Source organism: Clytia hemisphaerica, unplaced genomic scaffold (assembly GCF_902728285.1).
Source record: "Clytia hemisphaerica strain Z4C2 unplaced genomic scaffold, Clytia hemisphaerica genome assembly, whole genome shotgun sequence".
Taxonomy (NCBI): Eukaryota; Metazoa; Cnidaria; class Hydrozoa; order Leptothecata; family Clytiidae; genus Clytia; species Clytia hemisphaerica.
The window spans coordinates 801,886-820,996 of NW_027104500.1; the positions used below are offsets into that span (position 1 = coordinate 801,886).

At 33.4% G+C, this 19,111-nt stretch overlaps 1 protein-coding gene across 2 annotated transcripts in view; it reads left to right on the top strand.

Moving 5' to 3' along the window:
* LOC136821738 (voltage-dependent T-type calcium channel subunit alpha-1I-like) overlaps nucleotides 1–19,111 on the top strand; it is an 81,107-nt gene that overhangs the window by 60,349 nt on the left and 1,647 nt on the right. For both annotated transcript variants that reach the window (XM_067077950.1, XM_067077951.1), the window contains 17 exons: nucleotides 248–322; nucleotides 614–780; nucleotides 1,379–1,485; nucleotides 3,596–3,719; nucleotides 4,413–4,481; nucleotides 10,697–10,893; nucleotides 11,952–12,078; nucleotides 12,447–12,575; nucleotides 12,775–12,864; nucleotides 13,238–13,430; nucleotides 13,864–14,006; nucleotides 14,395–14,504; nucleotides 14,861–14,991; nucleotides 15,740–15,810; nucleotides 17,228–17,306; nucleotides 17,833–17,954; nucleotides 18,328–18,615. In XM_067077950.1, coding sequence (XP_066934051.1) covers nucleotides 248–322; nucleotides 614–780; nucleotides 1,379–1,485; nucleotides 3,596–3,719; nucleotides 4,413–4,481; nucleotides 10,697–10,893; nucleotides 11,952–12,078; nucleotides 12,447–12,575; nucleotides 12,775–12,864; nucleotides 13,238–13,430; nucleotides 13,864–14,006; nucleotides 14,395–14,504; nucleotides 14,861–14,991; nucleotides 15,740–15,810; nucleotides 17,228–17,306; nucleotides 17,833–17,954; nucleotides 18,328–18,615 — 2,222 coding nt within the window. The remainder of the gene's footprint in view (nucleotides 1–247; nucleotides 323–613; nucleotides 781–1,378; nucleotides 1,486–3,595; nucleotides 3,720–4,412; nucleotides 4,482–10,696; nucleotides 10,894–11,951; nucleotides 12,079–12,446; nucleotides 12,576–12,774; nucleotides 12,865–13,237; nucleotides 13,431–13,863; nucleotides 14,007–14,394; nucleotides 14,505–14,860; nucleotides 14,992–15,739; nucleotides 15,811–17,227; nucleotides 17,307–17,832; nucleotides 17,955–18,327; nucleotides 18,616–19,111) is intronic.

Genomic DNA, 19,111 nt, shown 5'->3' on the forward strand with positions numbered 1-19,111 from the left:
CGATAAAACAAAATTAGAAGGTGCTAGCAGCCTAGAGTTTGGTTATTTATAAAGCCATCGATTTTAGCGCCCGTCAATCCCAGCAACTGGGACTAGAGTAAATATGAGCTAAAATGTGCTAGAATTTTCTAGCTTGTGAAAGCATGAATTGTTATGTCTACAAAAATCTGATTTCACAAAATCATTATTTTATAAAAGATTTCTGTTCTTAAAATACAATAATTTATTTCCAAACATTTTTCCACAGGAACGATAGGTTTGAACAACCACGACACCTTCTCTTCCACCAAGAATAATGCTGGTGATTACAGCTCTAGTGAAGGTGAGACTTCTTGGGAATTCTATCGAGCGTTACATGCATGACTTTTCTTCCTAGAATGTTTATATTTTAGTCATGACGAGAATTTTATTAATTATTGCACCATATTAAATAAATCTGCCGATATATCAATCCGGCGGTTCTGTGAGAACTATCCGGGCTTCGTGTTTCAGATAGGAATGAGTGGCTTCGTTTCCCATCCAAGAGTTTCATTTCTAGCTCCATTGAGGCTTTAAATCCAATGGTGATTTCCACAATGAACATAAAATTGTATGCACTCCCTTTACCTTAAAGATGAAGAAGACATCAACCTCTCACCGCTTGCTCAATGTGTTAAAGAGAAAACGAAACAAAACAAACCCATCCTATTATCAGCACGAGTAACATACGATGATGACCCAAAAGTCTTGGAATGGAAAGCTCTGAATGATGTGGAAGCTAACACTGCACTATTGCAAGAGGTTTCAATTTATTTTGAAAATATCTCTCTTGTACATACTTTTTTATAAGAATTAGTGTTTTCGGTTAGATGGTGAAGTATTCTCAGAAATTTGTTCAAACTGAGAGTGAGATATTTTTAAATTCTCTGTTGAAGTTGGCATTTCTCAACAAAATCTAACACAAATTTTTCTGAATTATGCTGACGTAAGCAAAAATTGGAAATTTTCTTCTGCTTTGCCTTTTTTCATCGATGTACACCTTGTGTGTGAAAATTGGAAAAAAATTGACGTGAAAAGCTGTCGACCTATACTTGAGGTTATTTGAGATTTTCTTTCTATGATGTCATCAAAATGGGGCGAAATTGAGGTAATCCCAGGTTGGAACGGGACGAGATGGAGTTTTTACAAGCTCTTATTTGATTCAGTGATGAAACAATTTTGTTACTTTTTCTAAAGAACGTATCATTTTTATTACTCCAAATGACCAATTATTAAAGTATCTTAAAAAAACTCCATCTCATCTGGTTGGAACTTCATGTGGCCATTGGGGAGTGTCTTAGGTATTCTGAGGACACGGCGCGCGATACAGTTAACTTCTTGATTTTCTTCCTCTTAACAGTACAACCGTGAGAAAAAGAAGAATTGGAACTGTGTGAAACGACTCTTTCCAAATTTCACTTCGTACCGGAATAATTGGTCTTTTTATTTATTCCCCGTGGATTGCAGGTAAGTGTGTATGATATTCCCTTATAGTATTAAGTATATTTATTCCCACTTTCGAGGACGGCGAAGTGATTGAAACGATTTGCTGTTTTACCCGCAAAATCGAGGACGAGAAAAAGTGTTGATTTCCCGTCATCCTCAGTCAATCAGGATCTAGACAAATCAAAAACTAACCGTCTCCGTCACAGAAAACGCAGTTACATAAACTCGCGAGGGGCATTGTACAGTGAAGCCTAAAGGAAAAGAATCCTCACCTTTTCCATATAAAAAAACTTGTTTTGCCTTTGGAGAAAAATCATGGAAAAAAAGAAAGAAACACAGGAATCTTATCAAAAAATATACCATAACTTTTCACCTTTTCCCCCAACGATTACAATGTTCAGTTTGCAGTGCTGTCTCACAATTCATTGAACATTGCTCAAATTGGTGAAAGAGAGTCACCCAAAACAGTTTGAAACTTATTCTTTTTTTCTCATACTTATTTGTACATGAGTCTACCTTATGATTGTGTCGTTCCACCCTCCGTTCAAAGTGTCCTTTGAGGTCTAATATGGTGTATAAAAGGCAGGACAGCATCTACCAGAAAATAAAAAGGCTCCTTTTTCTGGTATTCTTTGGGCACTCAAAGGATGTTTTTGACCTTAATATTTGATAATAGAATGACGCTTCGCTCGCAATCATCTATTTCAAACAAAAAAGCTGCCAAACGTCTTTCATGCACCTCATTCAGAGTGATATTCTGTCATTTTAATCAAATTGAGCCTCAAAATATCTTGAAAAATATCCTATAAAGGGCCAAAAAACCTTGAAAAGACCCATGAAAGTTGCTCTTACTTTTTACTAATGACAACAAACAGGGCTTTTGAGGTTACTATTCGTTATATGCACCTTTGCAATGTCTTCTGACATTACATCACGGACCCAACAGCTGATTGGTTGTAAGTGCCATATATTGATAGAGTTTGAGTTAAAGTCTGTCCAGATATAATTGGCAGTGGAAACAAGAATTCCTGTATCTTTTGATAGTCAGATATAATTATGGAAATTCTTTTTGCTTGTTTTAGAGGATTAAAAGCGCTATATTTGAATGTATTCTTGGTTGAAAAATTCACGATTTTTAGCGGTTAAATTTGCGATTACAAAAATTGAGCTTTTTTTCTACTTATGCTATAGTGTTCATTTTTACATCAGTGGTAGTTCAACCTTAGGCAAAGAAGTTTGTTAAATTTCAAGGCAAACAGAAAAGTCCTTCGGAAGATATGGGACCCGAAATACCCCTTGGTAGCACTTTTCTGTGAAATATCAAATCTCCAACTTATTACTAAAAACGGAGGTAGTGATATGATTTATAAAACAGTTTTTCGATCATAACACATTTTACGATCTCTTTAATGACCTCATCATAGCCAAACTGTGTTTAGTGTTTTGGGAATTAGCAAAGTTCTTTAATGACTTGAAAATAACAAAGGCAATATAAGTTCATGCTTATCTTTTCAAGAAAAAAACAATTATACTGTGATTTCACTTAGATTCAGAATAATCAATGATACCAATAATACCAATGCACCAACACTACTTAACAATCTCCAACTTTTAATTGCACTGTTCAAAAAAGATAACATAACCCCCGTTTTTAGTAATAAGTTGGAGATTTGATATTTCACAGAAAAGTGCTACCAAGGGGTATTTCGGGTCCCATATCTTCCGAAGGACTTTTCTGTTTGCCTTGAAATTTAACAAACTTTAACTGAACTAACACTGGTGTAAAAATGAAAGTTATAGCATAAGTAGAAAAAAAGCTCAATTTTTACAATCGCAAATTTAACCGCTAAAAATCGCGAATTTTTCAACCAAAAAATACATTCAAATATAGCGCTTTTAATTCTCTGAAAGAAGCAAAAAAAATTTCCAAAATTATATTTGACTATCAAAAGTTACAGGCATTCTTGTTTCCACTGCCAATTATATTTGGACAGACTTTTTTTAGTTAATTTATGATATGCACCATTACAATGTCTTCTACGGACCCAACAGTTGATTGGTTGCAAGTGACGTATTGACTGATTTTATGTAATGGTGCATATCATAAATTACTCTACATTTCACCTTTCAGGTTCCGAAGGACCATGATTCGAATAACAGCATCCAAATGGTTCGACGCCATTATACTTCTGTTAATCTTGTACAGTTGTGTTTTGTTGGCCCTTGAAAACCCTCACAAAAAGATGTCACCAAGTGTAAGTGTCTTCTTCTTCTTCTTCTTCACACGTGTGCTGTTTTTTTTCCTTTTTCCGAATCTTTATTATTTGAATATATTTCTTTAATTCCAATTATTATTGGTCCCTCAGCTAAAAAGTGGTTTAGATTACTCTCTGTAATTCGAATCTTTCACTAATTCGAATAAAACTTTTGGTCCATTTAGGATAGAATTAGAGAAAATCAACCGTACTGTAATTTGAACACCTTCCAACCTTGAAACCTTCTGGATAACCTCGAAAATGTGTCTACATTACCTTAAAAACCTTTCTGGAAGAAAACCATTTTGTAAGCGATGTCGCCGGAGTTTTTGATTTTTCTAAAGGCGATGCATTGTGGGATTGTTTCGGGGGTATTACAATAGCAATCTCTTAGGAATTCCTCGAGGGAATTCTATTGTAATACCCCCGAAACAATCCCACAATGCATCGCTGTTTTAGATAAATCAAAAACTCCAATAAGGTCTATTTGATACCGTGCTCTGATAAAAACTTTCTGTTGGCCTAAAATTTTAGATATTTTGCGTCTAACCAATGGGAAGCCGATAAGGGGGCGCTATCAGTCCTGATAATCCATGATTTATTTTGACCATGAAATGGCCTATTCCCGTTTCATGAAGCTTTTACCAAAATGTTTCATAGGTGTGTAATGACCTATGTTTTCGTACTTTTCAGTTACGTTATTTGATCGACACTTCGATGTTTATGATGACGTGGATTTTCTTCATTGAAATGATGATTAAGGTATTGATTATTTTCCCCGAAGCTATTGGGCTTTTTTTTTAAACATTTCAATCTAGACGAATAACCTTAGTCTTTTTAAATGAAATTCTCGACAATTTCGACTTAGACGTTATTTACAAAGAGCTGGATAATGTCATATTTATTGGACTTTGATAGATTATGACGGGTAGTTTGACTTATGACAAAACGCACGAGGTTCTGACTAACATAACATTCATACAGAGTAGTTCAGGTTTATTCTTTTAGAAAAGTATAAAGGACGATTTAAAAGACAGCACGATTATTTTGATTGATTTTACCTACCTATCTACCTACCTACCTACCTACCTACCTACCTACCTACTCACCTACCTATCTACCTACCTACTTACCTACCTAACTACCTAGGTGGAGCACCCAGCCAAGACCAACGATTGATTTTACTATTTAGAAAGACAGAATTGACGAAAACATGGCGACTGACTGATTTTTAATCACATGGTAAGCTTTCATACAAACTTTTAATTGACAATCTTTATACGACAAAATTTCGAATATAGACATGAAAGATTTTGGATTTCGATTTATAAAATCTATGATTTTGACATGGAAGATTTGTGTTTTTTTGTTATGAAAAATTTCCTTTCTAGACAAAATTCGTGATTTTGACTCGGAAAGTTGGACACTAAAAATTTTGTTACATGGACATGAAAATTTTGTTACCTGGACATATAAAATCTGTGATTTTGACATATGAAATTGGTGATTCTGACATTGAAAATTTGTGATTTTGATACAGAAAATTTGTTACATGGAAACAGTAAATTTTTTACATGGACACGAAAAATTTGTTTCCTGAACATATAAAATCTGTGATTTTGACATATAAAATTGGTGATTCTGACATTGAAAATTGGTGATTTTGACACAAAAAATTTGTTGCATGAACACAGTAAATTTGTTACATGGACACGAAAAATCTGATACTTGGATATATAAAATATGTGATTTTGACATAGAAAATTGGTGATTCTGACATAGGAAATCTGTGATTTTGATACAGAAAATTTGTTACATGGAAACAGTAAATTTGTAACATGGACACGAAAAATTTGTTACCTGAACATATAAAATCTGTGATTTTGACATATGAAATTGGTGATTTTGACACAGAAAATTTGTTACATGGACACGAAAAATTTAAAACCTGGACATATAAAATATGTGATTTTGACATAGAAAATTGGTGATTTTGACATATAGAAAATTGGCGATTCTGAGGTAAGAAATTTGTGATTTTGATACAGAAAATTTGTTACATGGAAACAGTAAATTTGTTACATGGACACGAAAAATTTGTTACCTGAACATATAAAATATGTTATTTTGACATAGAAAATTGGTGATTTTGACATATAAAATTGGTGATTCTGACATAGGAAATTTGTGCTTTTGACATAGAAAATTGGCGATTCTGAGGTAGGAAATTTGTGATTTTGATACAGAAAATTTGTTACATGGAAACAGTAAATTTGTTACATGGACACGAAAAATTTGTTACCTGAACATATAAAATATGTTATCTTGACATAGAAAATTGGTGATTTTGACATATAAAATTGGTGATTCTGACATAGGAAATTTGTGATTTTGATACAGAAAATTTGTTACATGGAAACAGTAAATTTGTCACATGGACACGAAAAATTTAAAACCTGGACATATAAAATATGTGATTTTGACATAGAAAATTGGTGATTTTGACATAGAAAATTGGCGATTCTGAGGTAGGAAATTTGTGATTTTGATACAGAAAATTTGTTTCATGGAAACAGTAAATTTGTTACATGGACACGAAAAATTTGTTACCTGAACATATAAAATATGTTCTTTTGACATATAAAATTGGTGATTTTGACATATAAAATTGGTGATTTTGACATATAAAATTGGTGATTCTGACATAGGAAATTTGTGATTTTGATGCAGAAAATTTGTTACATGGAAACACTAAATTTGTTACATGGACACGAAAAATTTGTTACCTGAACATATAAAATCTGTGATTTTGACATATGAAATTGGTGATTCTGACATTGAAAATTGGTGATTTTGACACAGAAAATTTGTTACATGGACACAGTAAATTCGTTACATGGACACGAAAAATTTGTTACCTAAACATATAAAATCTGTGATTTTGAGATATGAAATTGGTGATTCTGACATTGAAAATTGGTGATTTTTACACAGAAAATTTGTTACATGGACACAGTAAATTTGTTACATGGACACGAAAAATTTGTTACCTGAACATATAAAATCTGTGATTTTGACATATGAAATTGGTGATTCTGACATTGAAAATTGGTGATTTTGACACAGAAAATTTGTTACATGGACACAGTAAATTCGTTACATGGACACGAAAAATTTGTTACCTGAACATATAAAATCTGTGATTTTGAGATATGAAATTGGTGATTCTGACATATAAAATTTGGTGATTTTGATACACAGAAAATTTGTTACTGGACACAGTAAATTTGTTACATGGACACGAAAAATTTGTTACCTGAACATATAAAATCTGTGATTTTGACATATGAAATTGGTGATTCTGACATTGAAAATTGGTGATTTTGACACAAAAATTGTTACATGGACACACAGTAAATTTGTTACCTGGACACGAAAAATTTGTTACCTGAACATATAAAATCTGTGATTTTTGGATATGAAATTGGTGATTCTGACATATAAAATCTGTGATTTTGACATAGAAAATTGGTGATTTTGACATATAAAATTGGTGATTCTGACATAGGAAATTTGTGATTTTGATACAGAAAATTTGTTACATGGAAACAGTAAATTTGTTACATGGACACGAAAAATTTGTTACCTGAAGATATAAAATATGTTATTTTGACATAGAAAATTGGTGATTTTGACATATAAAATTGGTGATTCTGACATAGGAAATTTGTGATTTTGATACAGAAAATTTGTTACATGGAAACAGTAAATTTGTTACATGGACACGAAAAATTTGTTACCTGAAGATATATAAAATATGTTATTTTGACATAGAAAATTGGTGATTTTTGACATATAAATTGGTGATTCTGACATAGGAAATTTGTGATTTTGATACAGAAAATTTGTTACATGGAAACAGTAAATTTGTTACATGGACACGAAAAATTTAAAGTCTGGACATACAAAAAATGTGATTTTGACATAAAAAATTGGTGATTTTGACATAGAAAATTGGCGATTCTGAGGTAGGAAATTTGTGATTTTGATACAGAAAATTTGTTTCATGGAAACAGTAAATTTGTTACATGGACACGAAAAATTTGTTACCTGAACATATAAAATATGTTCTTTTGACATATAAAATTGGTGATTTTGACATAGAAAATTGGTGATTTTGATATATAAAATTGGTGATTCTGACATAGGAAATTTGTGATTTTGATACAGAAAATTTGTTTACATGGAAACAGTAAATTTGTTACATGGACACGAAAAATTTGTTACCTGAAGATATAAAATATGTGATTTTGACATAGAAAATTGGTGATTTTGACATAGAAAATTGGCGATTCTGAGGTAGGAAATTTGTGATTTTGATACAGAAAATTTGTTTCATGGAAACAGTAAATTTGTTACATGGACACGAAAAATTTGTTACCTGAACATATAAAATATGTTCTTTTGACATATAAAATTGGTGATTTTGACATAGAAAATTGGTGATTTTGATATAAAAATTGGGTGATCTGACATAGGAAATTTGTGATTTTGATACAGAAAATTTATGGAAACAGTAAATTTTACATGGACACGAAAAATTTGTTACCTGAACATATAAAATATGTTATTTTGACATAGAAAATTGGTGATTTTGACATATAAAATTGGTGATTCTGTCATAGGAAATTTGTGATTTTGACATAGAAAATTGGCGATTCTGAGGTAAGAAATTTGTGATTTTGATACAGAAAATTGGTGATTTTGACACATAAAATTGGTGATTCTGACATAGGAAATTTGTGATTTTGATACAGAAAATTTGTTACATGGAAACAGTAAATTTGTTACATGGACACGAAAAATTTGTTACCTGAAGATATAAATATGTTATTTTGCCATATAAAATCTTGTTGATTTTGACATATAAAAATTGGTTTGTGATTGATTCTGACAAGGAAATTTGTGATTTGATACAGAAAATTTGTTCATGGAAAACAGTAAATTTGTTACATGGACACGAAAAATTGAAGCCTGACATAAAAATATGTGATTTTGACATAGAAAAATTGGTGATTTTGACATAGAAAATTGGGCGATTCTGAGGTAGGAAATTTGTGATTTTGATACAGAAAATTTGTTTCATGGAAACAGTAAATTTGTTACATGGACACGAAAAATTTGTTACCTGAACATATAAAATATGTTCTTTTGACATATAAAATTGGTGATTTTGACATATAAAATTGGTGATTTTGACATATAAAATTGGTGATTCTGACATAGGAAATTTGTGATTTTGATACAGAAAATTTGTTACATGGACACAGTAAATTTGTTACATGGACACGAAAAATTTGTTACCTGAACATATAAAATCTGTGATTTTGACATAGAAAATTGGTGATTTTGACACATAAAATTGGTGATTCTGACATAGGAAATTTGTGATTTTGATACAGAAAATTTGTTACATTGAAACAGTAAATTTGTTACATGGACACGAAAAATTTGTTACCTGAACATATAAAATATGTTATTTTGACATAGAAAATTGGTGATTTTGACATATAAAATTGGTGATTCTGACATAGGAAATTTGTGATTTTGATACAGAAAATTTGTTACATGGAAACAGTAAATTTGTTACATGGACACGAAAAATTTAAAACCTGGACATATAAAATATGTGATTTTGACATAGAAAATTGGTGATTTTGACATAGAAAATTGGTGATTTTGACATAGAAAATTGGCGATTCTGAGGTGGGAAATTTGTGATTTTGATACAGAAAATTTGTTTCATGGAAACAGTAAATTTGTTACATGGACACGAAAAATTTGTTACCTGAACATATAAAATATGTTCTTTTGACATAGAAAATTGGTGATTTTGACATATAAAATTGGTGATTCTGACATAAGAAATTTGTGATTTTAATACAGAAAATTTGTTACATGGAAACACTAAATTTGTTACATGGACACGAAAAATTTGTTACCTGAACATATAAAATCTGTGATTTTGACATATGAAATTGGTGATTTTGACACAGAAAATTTGTTACATGGACACAGTAAATTCGTTACATGGACACGATAAATTTGTTACCTGAACATATAAAATCTGTGATTTTGAGATATGAAATTGGTGATTCTGACATTGAAAATTGGTGTTTTTGACACAGAAAATTTGTTACATGGACACAGTAAATTTGTTACATGGACAAGAAAATTTGTTACCTTAACATATAAAATCTGTGATTTTGACATATGAAATTGGTGATTCTTACATTGAAAATTGGTGATTTTGACACAGAAAATTTGTTACATGGACACTGTAAATTTGTTACATGGACACGAAAAATTTGTTACCTGAACATATAAAATTTGTGATTTTGAAATATGAAATTGGTGATTTTGACATATAAAATTGGTGATTCTGACATAAGAAATTTGTGATTTTGATACAGAAAATTTGTTACATGGCATATAAAATTGATGATTCTGAAAATTTGTTACATGGACACAGTAAATTTGTTACATGGACACAGTAAATTTGTTATCTGGACATATAAAATCTGTGATTTTGACATATAAAACTGGTGATTCTGACATTGGAAATTTGTGATTTCGAAACAGAAAATTTGTTACAAATAAAATTTGTAACACAGACACGGAAATTTAGTTATTTTGAAGTGAAAAATTTTGATTTTGCCATGGAAAGTTGGTGGTTCTGACATAGGAAATTTGTGATTTTGACATATGGCATTTGTGATTTGTCATGAAAAATGTTATATCTTGACATATATACGTATAAAATTTGTATTTTTGATGTGGAAAATTGACAACTTTGACAAAGTAAATCTTCAAATTCAACATTAAAATTTTGTGATTTTGACAGGAAAAAATTATTTCCTGGGTATAGACAAACAAAGGAAAAAAAGGTATTACAAATATACTTTTTGATATTCTAGGTCATAGCAGACGGATTCATATCAGGCCACGGTTCTTATCTACGTTGTGGGTGGAATGTTCTTGACTTCATGCTGGTACTAACATCCATCGTTGATGTCTTCATAACTCTCTACTTCTCTGGCACCAAAGCACAACACATCGAAATAATCAAAGGAATGCGTGTTCTGAGAGCTACAAGAGCTTTAAGACCGTTAAGGTTAGCCTGGGTATCCAGACTCAAAATTTCAGAAAAAAACACTCTTACCTCAACATACAAAGTTTTTAAAATTTTAGAGTCTGGTGCAGCTAAAAAAGTCTGATACAGTTTTGAATGACACAGTCTGTGAGTGAACCCTTGTCTACAGACTATCAAGACTTTGTAAACCCAGGCAGACACACATAATTAACTTAATATAAAACCTCTTTTACAAACTCAAAAAACTACTTTAAGCTACATCAAAACATCAGCCACGTTTATAAAGGCTCTTTTCCAGCGGCCATTTTGTTTAGAAATGAACCTGCGTTTTCATTTTCATTTGTTTATCTTTTTTTGCAAGGTCAGCTTTTTCCATAAATTATGCGCGCGCATCGAAAAATATCACAAACCCCGCGAAAATTCTGCTCAGCGACTGGGCGCGTACTGACCAATTAGAGACACTTGCATATGCAGGGATAGATATCCCTGCTGACGAGTTACTTGGACCAGACGTAAACCAGAGACAAAATATTAAAAAAACTAGACGGTGAAATAGTTTACGGTCTGGATATCCAGGCTACGTTAAGGTATCCATTGTAAAATACAGCTGAGCTTTCATAATAAGTCGAATCTTTAATTATAAGACTTGATTCCTTAATCGTCCAACCCCTACAGTAAACATCTCCTCCGGGGGGGGGGGTACTAGGGCAAAATGTGTCAGGGTACCTTTCTTAACCTCCACGAGTTCCAGGTAGGGTCGGAAAAATACCAAAATAGAAATATCAGTCTCTCGTAGGGTGCCTTTTTTGGAAAATTTTGGGAAAAAGTAGAAAACTTTGGAATGTCAGTCCCATTCACACTTTTTTCACAGATTTCGGCAAAAATTTGAAAAAACGAGTCCCACGTAGGGTCCATTTTTCGAACCTCAGCGGAGCACCCCCGTCGGTCGGCAAGGGTACCCCCCCCACCGGGCATCTCCTCATATTCGAACAAATTCCTGTTGTTTTGATCCTAAGTAATGCAAAGTTCTTTCCATGTTCATTCTTGGTGTAGATTTTTTATTACCTTTTCGTATTTAGGATGATCAGAAAAGCTCCAGGTTTGAAATTGGTAGTTCAGACGTTACTGTTCTCCTTGAAACCGATTGGGAACACTGTTCTTATAGCCACCATTTTCTTCATTGTGTTCGGAATACTCGGGGTTCAGGTACTTTTGTTTTTATGAGATTAATATGGTTAGATTTGACATTTAGCGTTTGGTTCTTCCAGAAACTTCCAAAAGAGAATGGAAATGCATTATTTTTCGATAATTTAACCCCGAACACTTCAACACTTGAGCGCGTACTACACCCTTTAACCAGCTTTAAATAATAATGAATCGAGCCCCTGGATAAAATTTCCGATCCTCTTTGGCATAAATGATCCTTGGAATTTTTTTCATTACCATAATAGGACAAATTATCTTCCAAACCCTATACGCAGTTTTTAGAATGATAACACGGTAGCATGTTATAGGTGTGATCTTTTTCGATCTTCAATATCTTTCCCCAAACTTACTTAACTTCTATTTACCAGCAATTGAAAGGGAAGTTTTATTATTGCTTTGGTGTGACGGCTAACTTGGTGCGCAACAAAACAGAATGTATTCAACACCCTGATGGTGTTTGGACCAATTATCAATATAACTTTGATAACTTGCTGGAGGTGAGTGTATTGAATACTGTTAATTTTACTATTAATTGCTTACTAATTCGCTGCCCACTTGTACCAAATTTCTTTGTTCTTTCGAATAAGTTAAAAACTGTTGTGACCAGTGCTAAGAAATGATCCCTTTTCCATCATGGGAGTGAGCTCAAATGAAAAAGAACAAACTTATAACTTAATAATTTTAATTTTTTTTCAGGCGTTGATGACGTTATTCGTTGTGAGCACTAAGGACGGGTGGATTGATATTATGAGGCGTGGCATCGATGCTAGAGGAGTTGATCTGGCGGTAAGTCATATCCTTGAGATTCAGGTGAGCTGTAATTTTCTCCATGGACACAGTGCTTGTCTTTGAAATTCGAAAAGCATTTTGATGTGTTTCGGTGTGTTTTTTCCCCATTGGACCCCCACCTATTGGAAAATTTGACCAAATTTCGTCCCGGTGGAGAAGATATTGTCTTTGTTTGGAATTCAATGGAACAGATTGGATCCTCACTGGATCTTTTGACCTGATACAATAGAATTTGATAAAAAAATTTTCAAGAGGTTCCACCGGGAATGTGAGACAGGGGTATTCTTCTCAAATTATGAGGCAAGAAGAAGGATGTTTTGTCACCCAATAGCGAAATTAAAAACTTAAATTCCTTAAAAACTCTTTACAGCCACGTACCAATTATGCACAATGGAGGATTTTATATTTCGTCTCCTTTCTCCTAATTGGTGGTTTTTTGGTGCTCAATATGATTGTGGGCGTGGTCGTGGAGAACTTCCAGAAATGTCAAGAACTTCAAGATATCCAAAGTAATAAAGCACGAAATGTGTTACAGAAGTGGAAGAAGAAGATTGAACAAAGGCGTAAGATCTTATGTACAATTGACGCTCTCTAAATCTACATTCTACTATTTAATAAGCCTTAATTAATCGATAATATTGAAGTCACCGTCAATGATAAACTTTCTTAAACGACGCTCTACTATTCGATAGGCTCCTTTATTCGATTAATGAATTAAAGAGTATTGTATTGTAACTGTATTCTGTTTGCACTTTGAAATTTTTAAGAAACATTTTAAAACATTTTAAAACTAAAAAACACAAATAATACTAAGCGTGTGCTGCTGATTTTAAACCACTTATTTAATAAAACCACTTTCACTCTAAAATCACAGAATTGTTAGAACAATATAATCGAAATTTTCCGGCTTTCATATATTTCATGAAAACTTTACTTTAAAAAAAGGCTTTTCAGAAAACTAACACCTTTCTTCATTATAAATTATTGAACTTCCAGGGAACAACTATTGGAGAGAGTACCCACCCTGGAGAAAACGTATTTACAAATTATGCACAAGTGCATCATGGGATGTTGCAATCACCTCGGTTATCTGTTCAAATGTTGTTATAATGTCTCTTGAACATTATCAGATGAGTGAGGTAAGAATCTTCATTTACACGAGTCTTTATTTACATGCGTGCCCTTTTATAGCTGCAATGTTTTATGGGTAAACAGAATGAATGACAGATCAAAATGGTTTAGAAATTGTGTCTGACCAGCAGGAATTCGTTATTAGAGGGCGCAATCAGTCCTGATTACCCATGATTCATTTTGAAATTGTTGTTGTTATCTTAAGACTCTTTTAGCTTCCCCGTAGTTGATGGGGATTTTTAAAACCCATAATAAATCCCTTTTTTCGGGAATCCCGAAGAATCTATTTGCTACTGGAACTTTTTCGTTTTCCTCGAAATGCGTTACAGTCAAAATCAAGTTAGAAACTGCTACGGCTCTTTATATATTTTTCATCCTCCTTTTTATCATTAATAGGAATTCCACATTTTGTTGGAAGTTTGCAATATCATTTTCACGACCACGTATATTTGTGAGGCTGTTCTGTTGATGGTCGCTCTCTCACCGAGAAGATACGTCAAAAACAAGTAGGTGAAATATCGTACGCCCATGTCATTTTAAGCAGGCTCCCAAGAATCCGGTATAATAATGACATACAGGTAGTATTGAAAGGACAGTTTTCAGGTATTCTGGTACTAAAGACTCTATTGTATTTGTATCTTTACTTTAGTTTATAGATGGTATTGTTTCGATTTGCTGGTTGAATTAAATATATACCTTAAGAGAAGAAATTTTGGCGAATTTAGCGAATTGCCTTAAAAATTCGCCGAATTCGCCAAAATTTCTTATCTTAAGGTATTCATTTTATGAGAATTAATTGTTATGAACTATACTTGATACAAGTAATAAGAACATGAAATTTGTATTTTCTTCGATTTTATAGATGGTATTGTTTCGATTTGCTCGTTGTCATCGTCTCAATCATCAGTATTTTCTTTGATTATCTCAACGTTCATATCTCCAATGTCAACCCTGCTGCTATCAAAGCTATGAGGCTACTACGTGTTATCCGAGGTTAGAAATTACTGCTACAACCTTATAATTGTATTTATGTTATTTCCCTTTTTATGACATATGACTGTTTACCTTTCAAGATGTTTGACACTCGATACACCTTTTCGACCGTAGGCGCCGATTGCCACACGGGCATTCTTTGTCCACTTTATTCCACTAGCACCGTCCCACTCCTTTTTTTGCACCTATAGACAATAGAAAAATATGTCAGAAAAGGATTGGATCGATTTTAGGAGGATAATTGAATAAGTGGCACGCGCCTGACCACGCGACTACAGTCGAAAAGGTGTATTCAGGGTGGGCTTGACAACCTAGTGAATGAGTTGGGAGGGTTAATAGCGTATGTAAGAAATGACAATTTTCTAGTACCTTCTCGTCTTTAATTTTTTACAAATATACCCCCTCAAAAATCCTTAGGGGTATATTGACGACATCTGAAGTCTGCTTTAAGGAACTAACGTCACTTCAATTTAAAGTCAAACACATTGAAAATATTCGACCAACAGAGTGATCAAAAGTCGTGCGCTGGGATAGGGATTGGCTATTAATACTATGAATGGGTGGAAAATTCAGTTGTTCTAAACAAGATTGCACACGAGGGTGATAAAGGGGATTTATATCTGAACATCGAATTTTTGACACAAATACTTGCCCCAGTCCAGGACACGATGTAAATTATTAGGATGTTGAACATAATATACCCCATGACAAACAAAATTTAATATCTTTGACTTTTTTTCATTTTCAGCATTAAAATTATTGAAGATGGCAAAAGGATTACGATTTCTTTTGAATCATGTAGCCGAGACAATTCCTCAGGTATTAGAGTTAGATCTTATTTCTTGCGATTTTCAGCTGGTGCATATGCAACTTGCTTTTCAACGTTCATCTAATATTATCGGCGATCCCAAAAATATCTGCAATCTGATTGGTTAAGAAGAGTACGATATATCTTATTAGTTACACGGTCTTCTCGAGGTGGGATACGGGATATAAAGGGTCAGTAAAAACCGTATTGGTGGCGAGGCTTGCCGAGTCCCAATACGGTTTTTACTGATCCCTGTATATCCCGTATCCCACTTCGAGACGACCGTGCAACGGATTTATCCCGTTGAAGTCCCTTTGCATGTTTTCCAAAATCACGAAAAACTTTCAGAACTCTCCAAGTAGATAATTACATCAAAGAACTACAAAGTAAATCAAACAGTGAAAGTGGGATCCGTGAGAGTGACATTTTATAACATCGCAATTAAAAGTCTTGTTGTATCCATATAAACTCAAGAAAAGTAAAAATCAAAATAACTTTAAAGATTTCTTGTTTGTTGACTTTCTCAACCCCAATCATTTCAATTTCGATTTCAAGTCTTTTCAAAACAAAACATTCGAATCTTGACGATCAAAACATTCGAAAGTGCATTCGTCAATATGCAATGTCTTTTTTTTTTTCTCAATCGAACGCGATAGAGACAGGATACGGTTTATATCCCACCTCCACGTGATGTCTTTTGACCAATGAAATCGCTAGAATCTTACTGATGCGGGATAATGTACTTTACATGTAAAATATAAATTGGCGAAAAGATGTTGTTGCATTGTAGCGGTAGCAGCAATCTAACGTCACTTTGCTACAAAAGTGTCCTCCAACACAAAAAGTGCATTTTTTGGGTCACCGATAAACCAGTTATCAGACAGTTGCGAGTACAATATGAGAAATATTTTACGAGTTCCGAGATTTTTCCGTACAATATTTACGGAATAATTTATACGGAAAATCCGGAACGAGTGAAATATTTCCATATTGTACGAGCAAATGTCTATTACTATTGGAATATTGGAATATATTTTATTGTTATGTTACTACAAGCGTTGATATACTCAAAGTCATTATTTCAAAACAATTGTTCATTATAATTTGTTCTTTGTATTTTTTGTTCTGGCTCGTTTTGCTAGTCGCAGTACCGTTGATTCCCATTTCCGCACTAAGATTCCTTTGCCACTTTTCTAGTGGAAAAAGACCAGGACTTAGGGTAGTCGAGAAACAAGCTTCGGAAAGTTAGACAATTTCGTGAGTAAACACAAGATATTCCGTACCATTAGAAACAAACCCTTTCTAATCTCATGTCGGTTATCCTGGGAAAAATAGCGGAAAGATTCTGGAAAAGTGACAAGAATCTTATTGCTGAAGTGAAAATCTTATAAGAACCGATGGTACTTATTTTCTCCTTTTCTCTCATAGGTCACAAATTTGGCATTACTTTTCTCATTGTTATTTTTTGTGTACAGTTGCTTGGGTATTCAACTGTTTGGAACACTTGGTAAGTGTGAAAAATTTTCATTATACGTTTTTTATATAAGAATAAACAATATAACATGGTTAAAATAATAAGAACAAGTTAAGAACATTTCAATAGGCTTTGCGAACGCAAAAACACCAACCTTCTTAGGAAATCGCACAAAATTTTTCACAAAATCCTGATAATATGAACATCTTTAGGCTTAAAACTCAGAAAGTTAAGTACTTTCGAAGGCTTAAAAATTTTGGATGCTACTTATTAAAAAGAAACTTTTTTTAATCAAAAGTCTACTCATATTGTTCGAGCTTATCGATTAAAATTCTTTAAATTTGCAATTATAAGTGAAAATTAAAAAATTACAGTATCTAGTTTAATTTGATTGTACATGTATTCTTGATATGCGTTAGTTAGGATAACTTCATATTCCCGGATTTTGACCAACCCGTTTTTATTTTTAGTAAGAGACTTAACTCACGGCTTTTTTGGGTGTTTTCGTTAGAAAAATGACTTACGCAAGAATTAAACTTTATTCCCCCTACTTGTTTAGAATGCACAAACCGGTTCCCATGCGCTGGACTTGGTCGTCATGCCAACTTCAAGACACTTGGCAACTCTATGTTGACATTATTTCGCATAGCAACCGGAGATAACTGGAGTGGCATTATGAGGGTAAGTAACTGAACTCAAAATAAAATCCAAATGAAAAAGCGAAGTCTGTTGGTCTCTTTCGGAGCGAAACGAAACCGTAACGTCTAAACATGGTCTTAGTCTCATAACAGATAATCCTTTCTGAGCACCTCACCGTCTGCTCTAAAATACTGCGCTGCTAGTTGTTCGAAAACGAAAGAGAAACCCAGCCGGCACACAACGTCAAAGCAACGTCCATTTGACATTCATAACATCCAAATAACGTTATTTGAACGTTAAAACAACGTCGTGTGCTTGCTGGAAAGTGTTTGGGTTCTAATCATGGTGGGGTTATTCACCGTGTACAAATTGGAACATAATTATTGATGATAGAACTTTTTTATTGTTCATTTAGGATACGTTACGTTCTAGTTGTGACAATTCCATCCAATGTACGTCGAACTGTTGCGTATCACGTTACGTGGCTCCATTATTTTTCGTGTCATTCGTGTTGTTCGCTCAATTCGTGCTCGTTAACATCGTGATTGCCGTGTTAATGAAACATTTACGCGTGACGACGAATGGTAAAAAGAAAAGAAAAGATTTGAAGAAATTATCGAGAAAACGTGACAAGCGATCTTCTTTAGATGAAGAGTCTCATAAGAAACGTTTGTTAAAGAATCTCGCAAAATGGAAAAGAAATGTGAGAGAATTTTTAACTTTTATTTAGTTTTCCATCGCTCACCGAGGGCCCACGCCATGAAATTAAAAGTGGGGGGGCAATGAATATAGAGTCTAAGGAGGCGCAACCAAAAATTGTTACTTTGCAAAAAAGTGGGGGGGGGGCTTGCTCCCTGGCTCCCCCGGTGGCGTGGGCCCTGTCACCGAAGTATAAAAAGAGCGACTTTCAAAATATTGAAAATTAGGCTAATTTGTCATGTTGAGTCAATTTTCGTCTGGGATGAAAACTTTGCTTTGACCAATTCTTCAAATCGTAATTTATTGACAACTTTTCTTACCTACACTGACTGCACCCCAAATCTTTTGTCAACTTTCTTTTTTTCATCTTATTTAACTTTTCTTATCAAACTCAGCTGATGGACAATGTTGTTTTGCAGTACACTTTATGTAACGGACTTAGAATGACATCCATATTATGTTAGATGAACGTTGAAACAACGCTGGCACGAAAGGCCTTT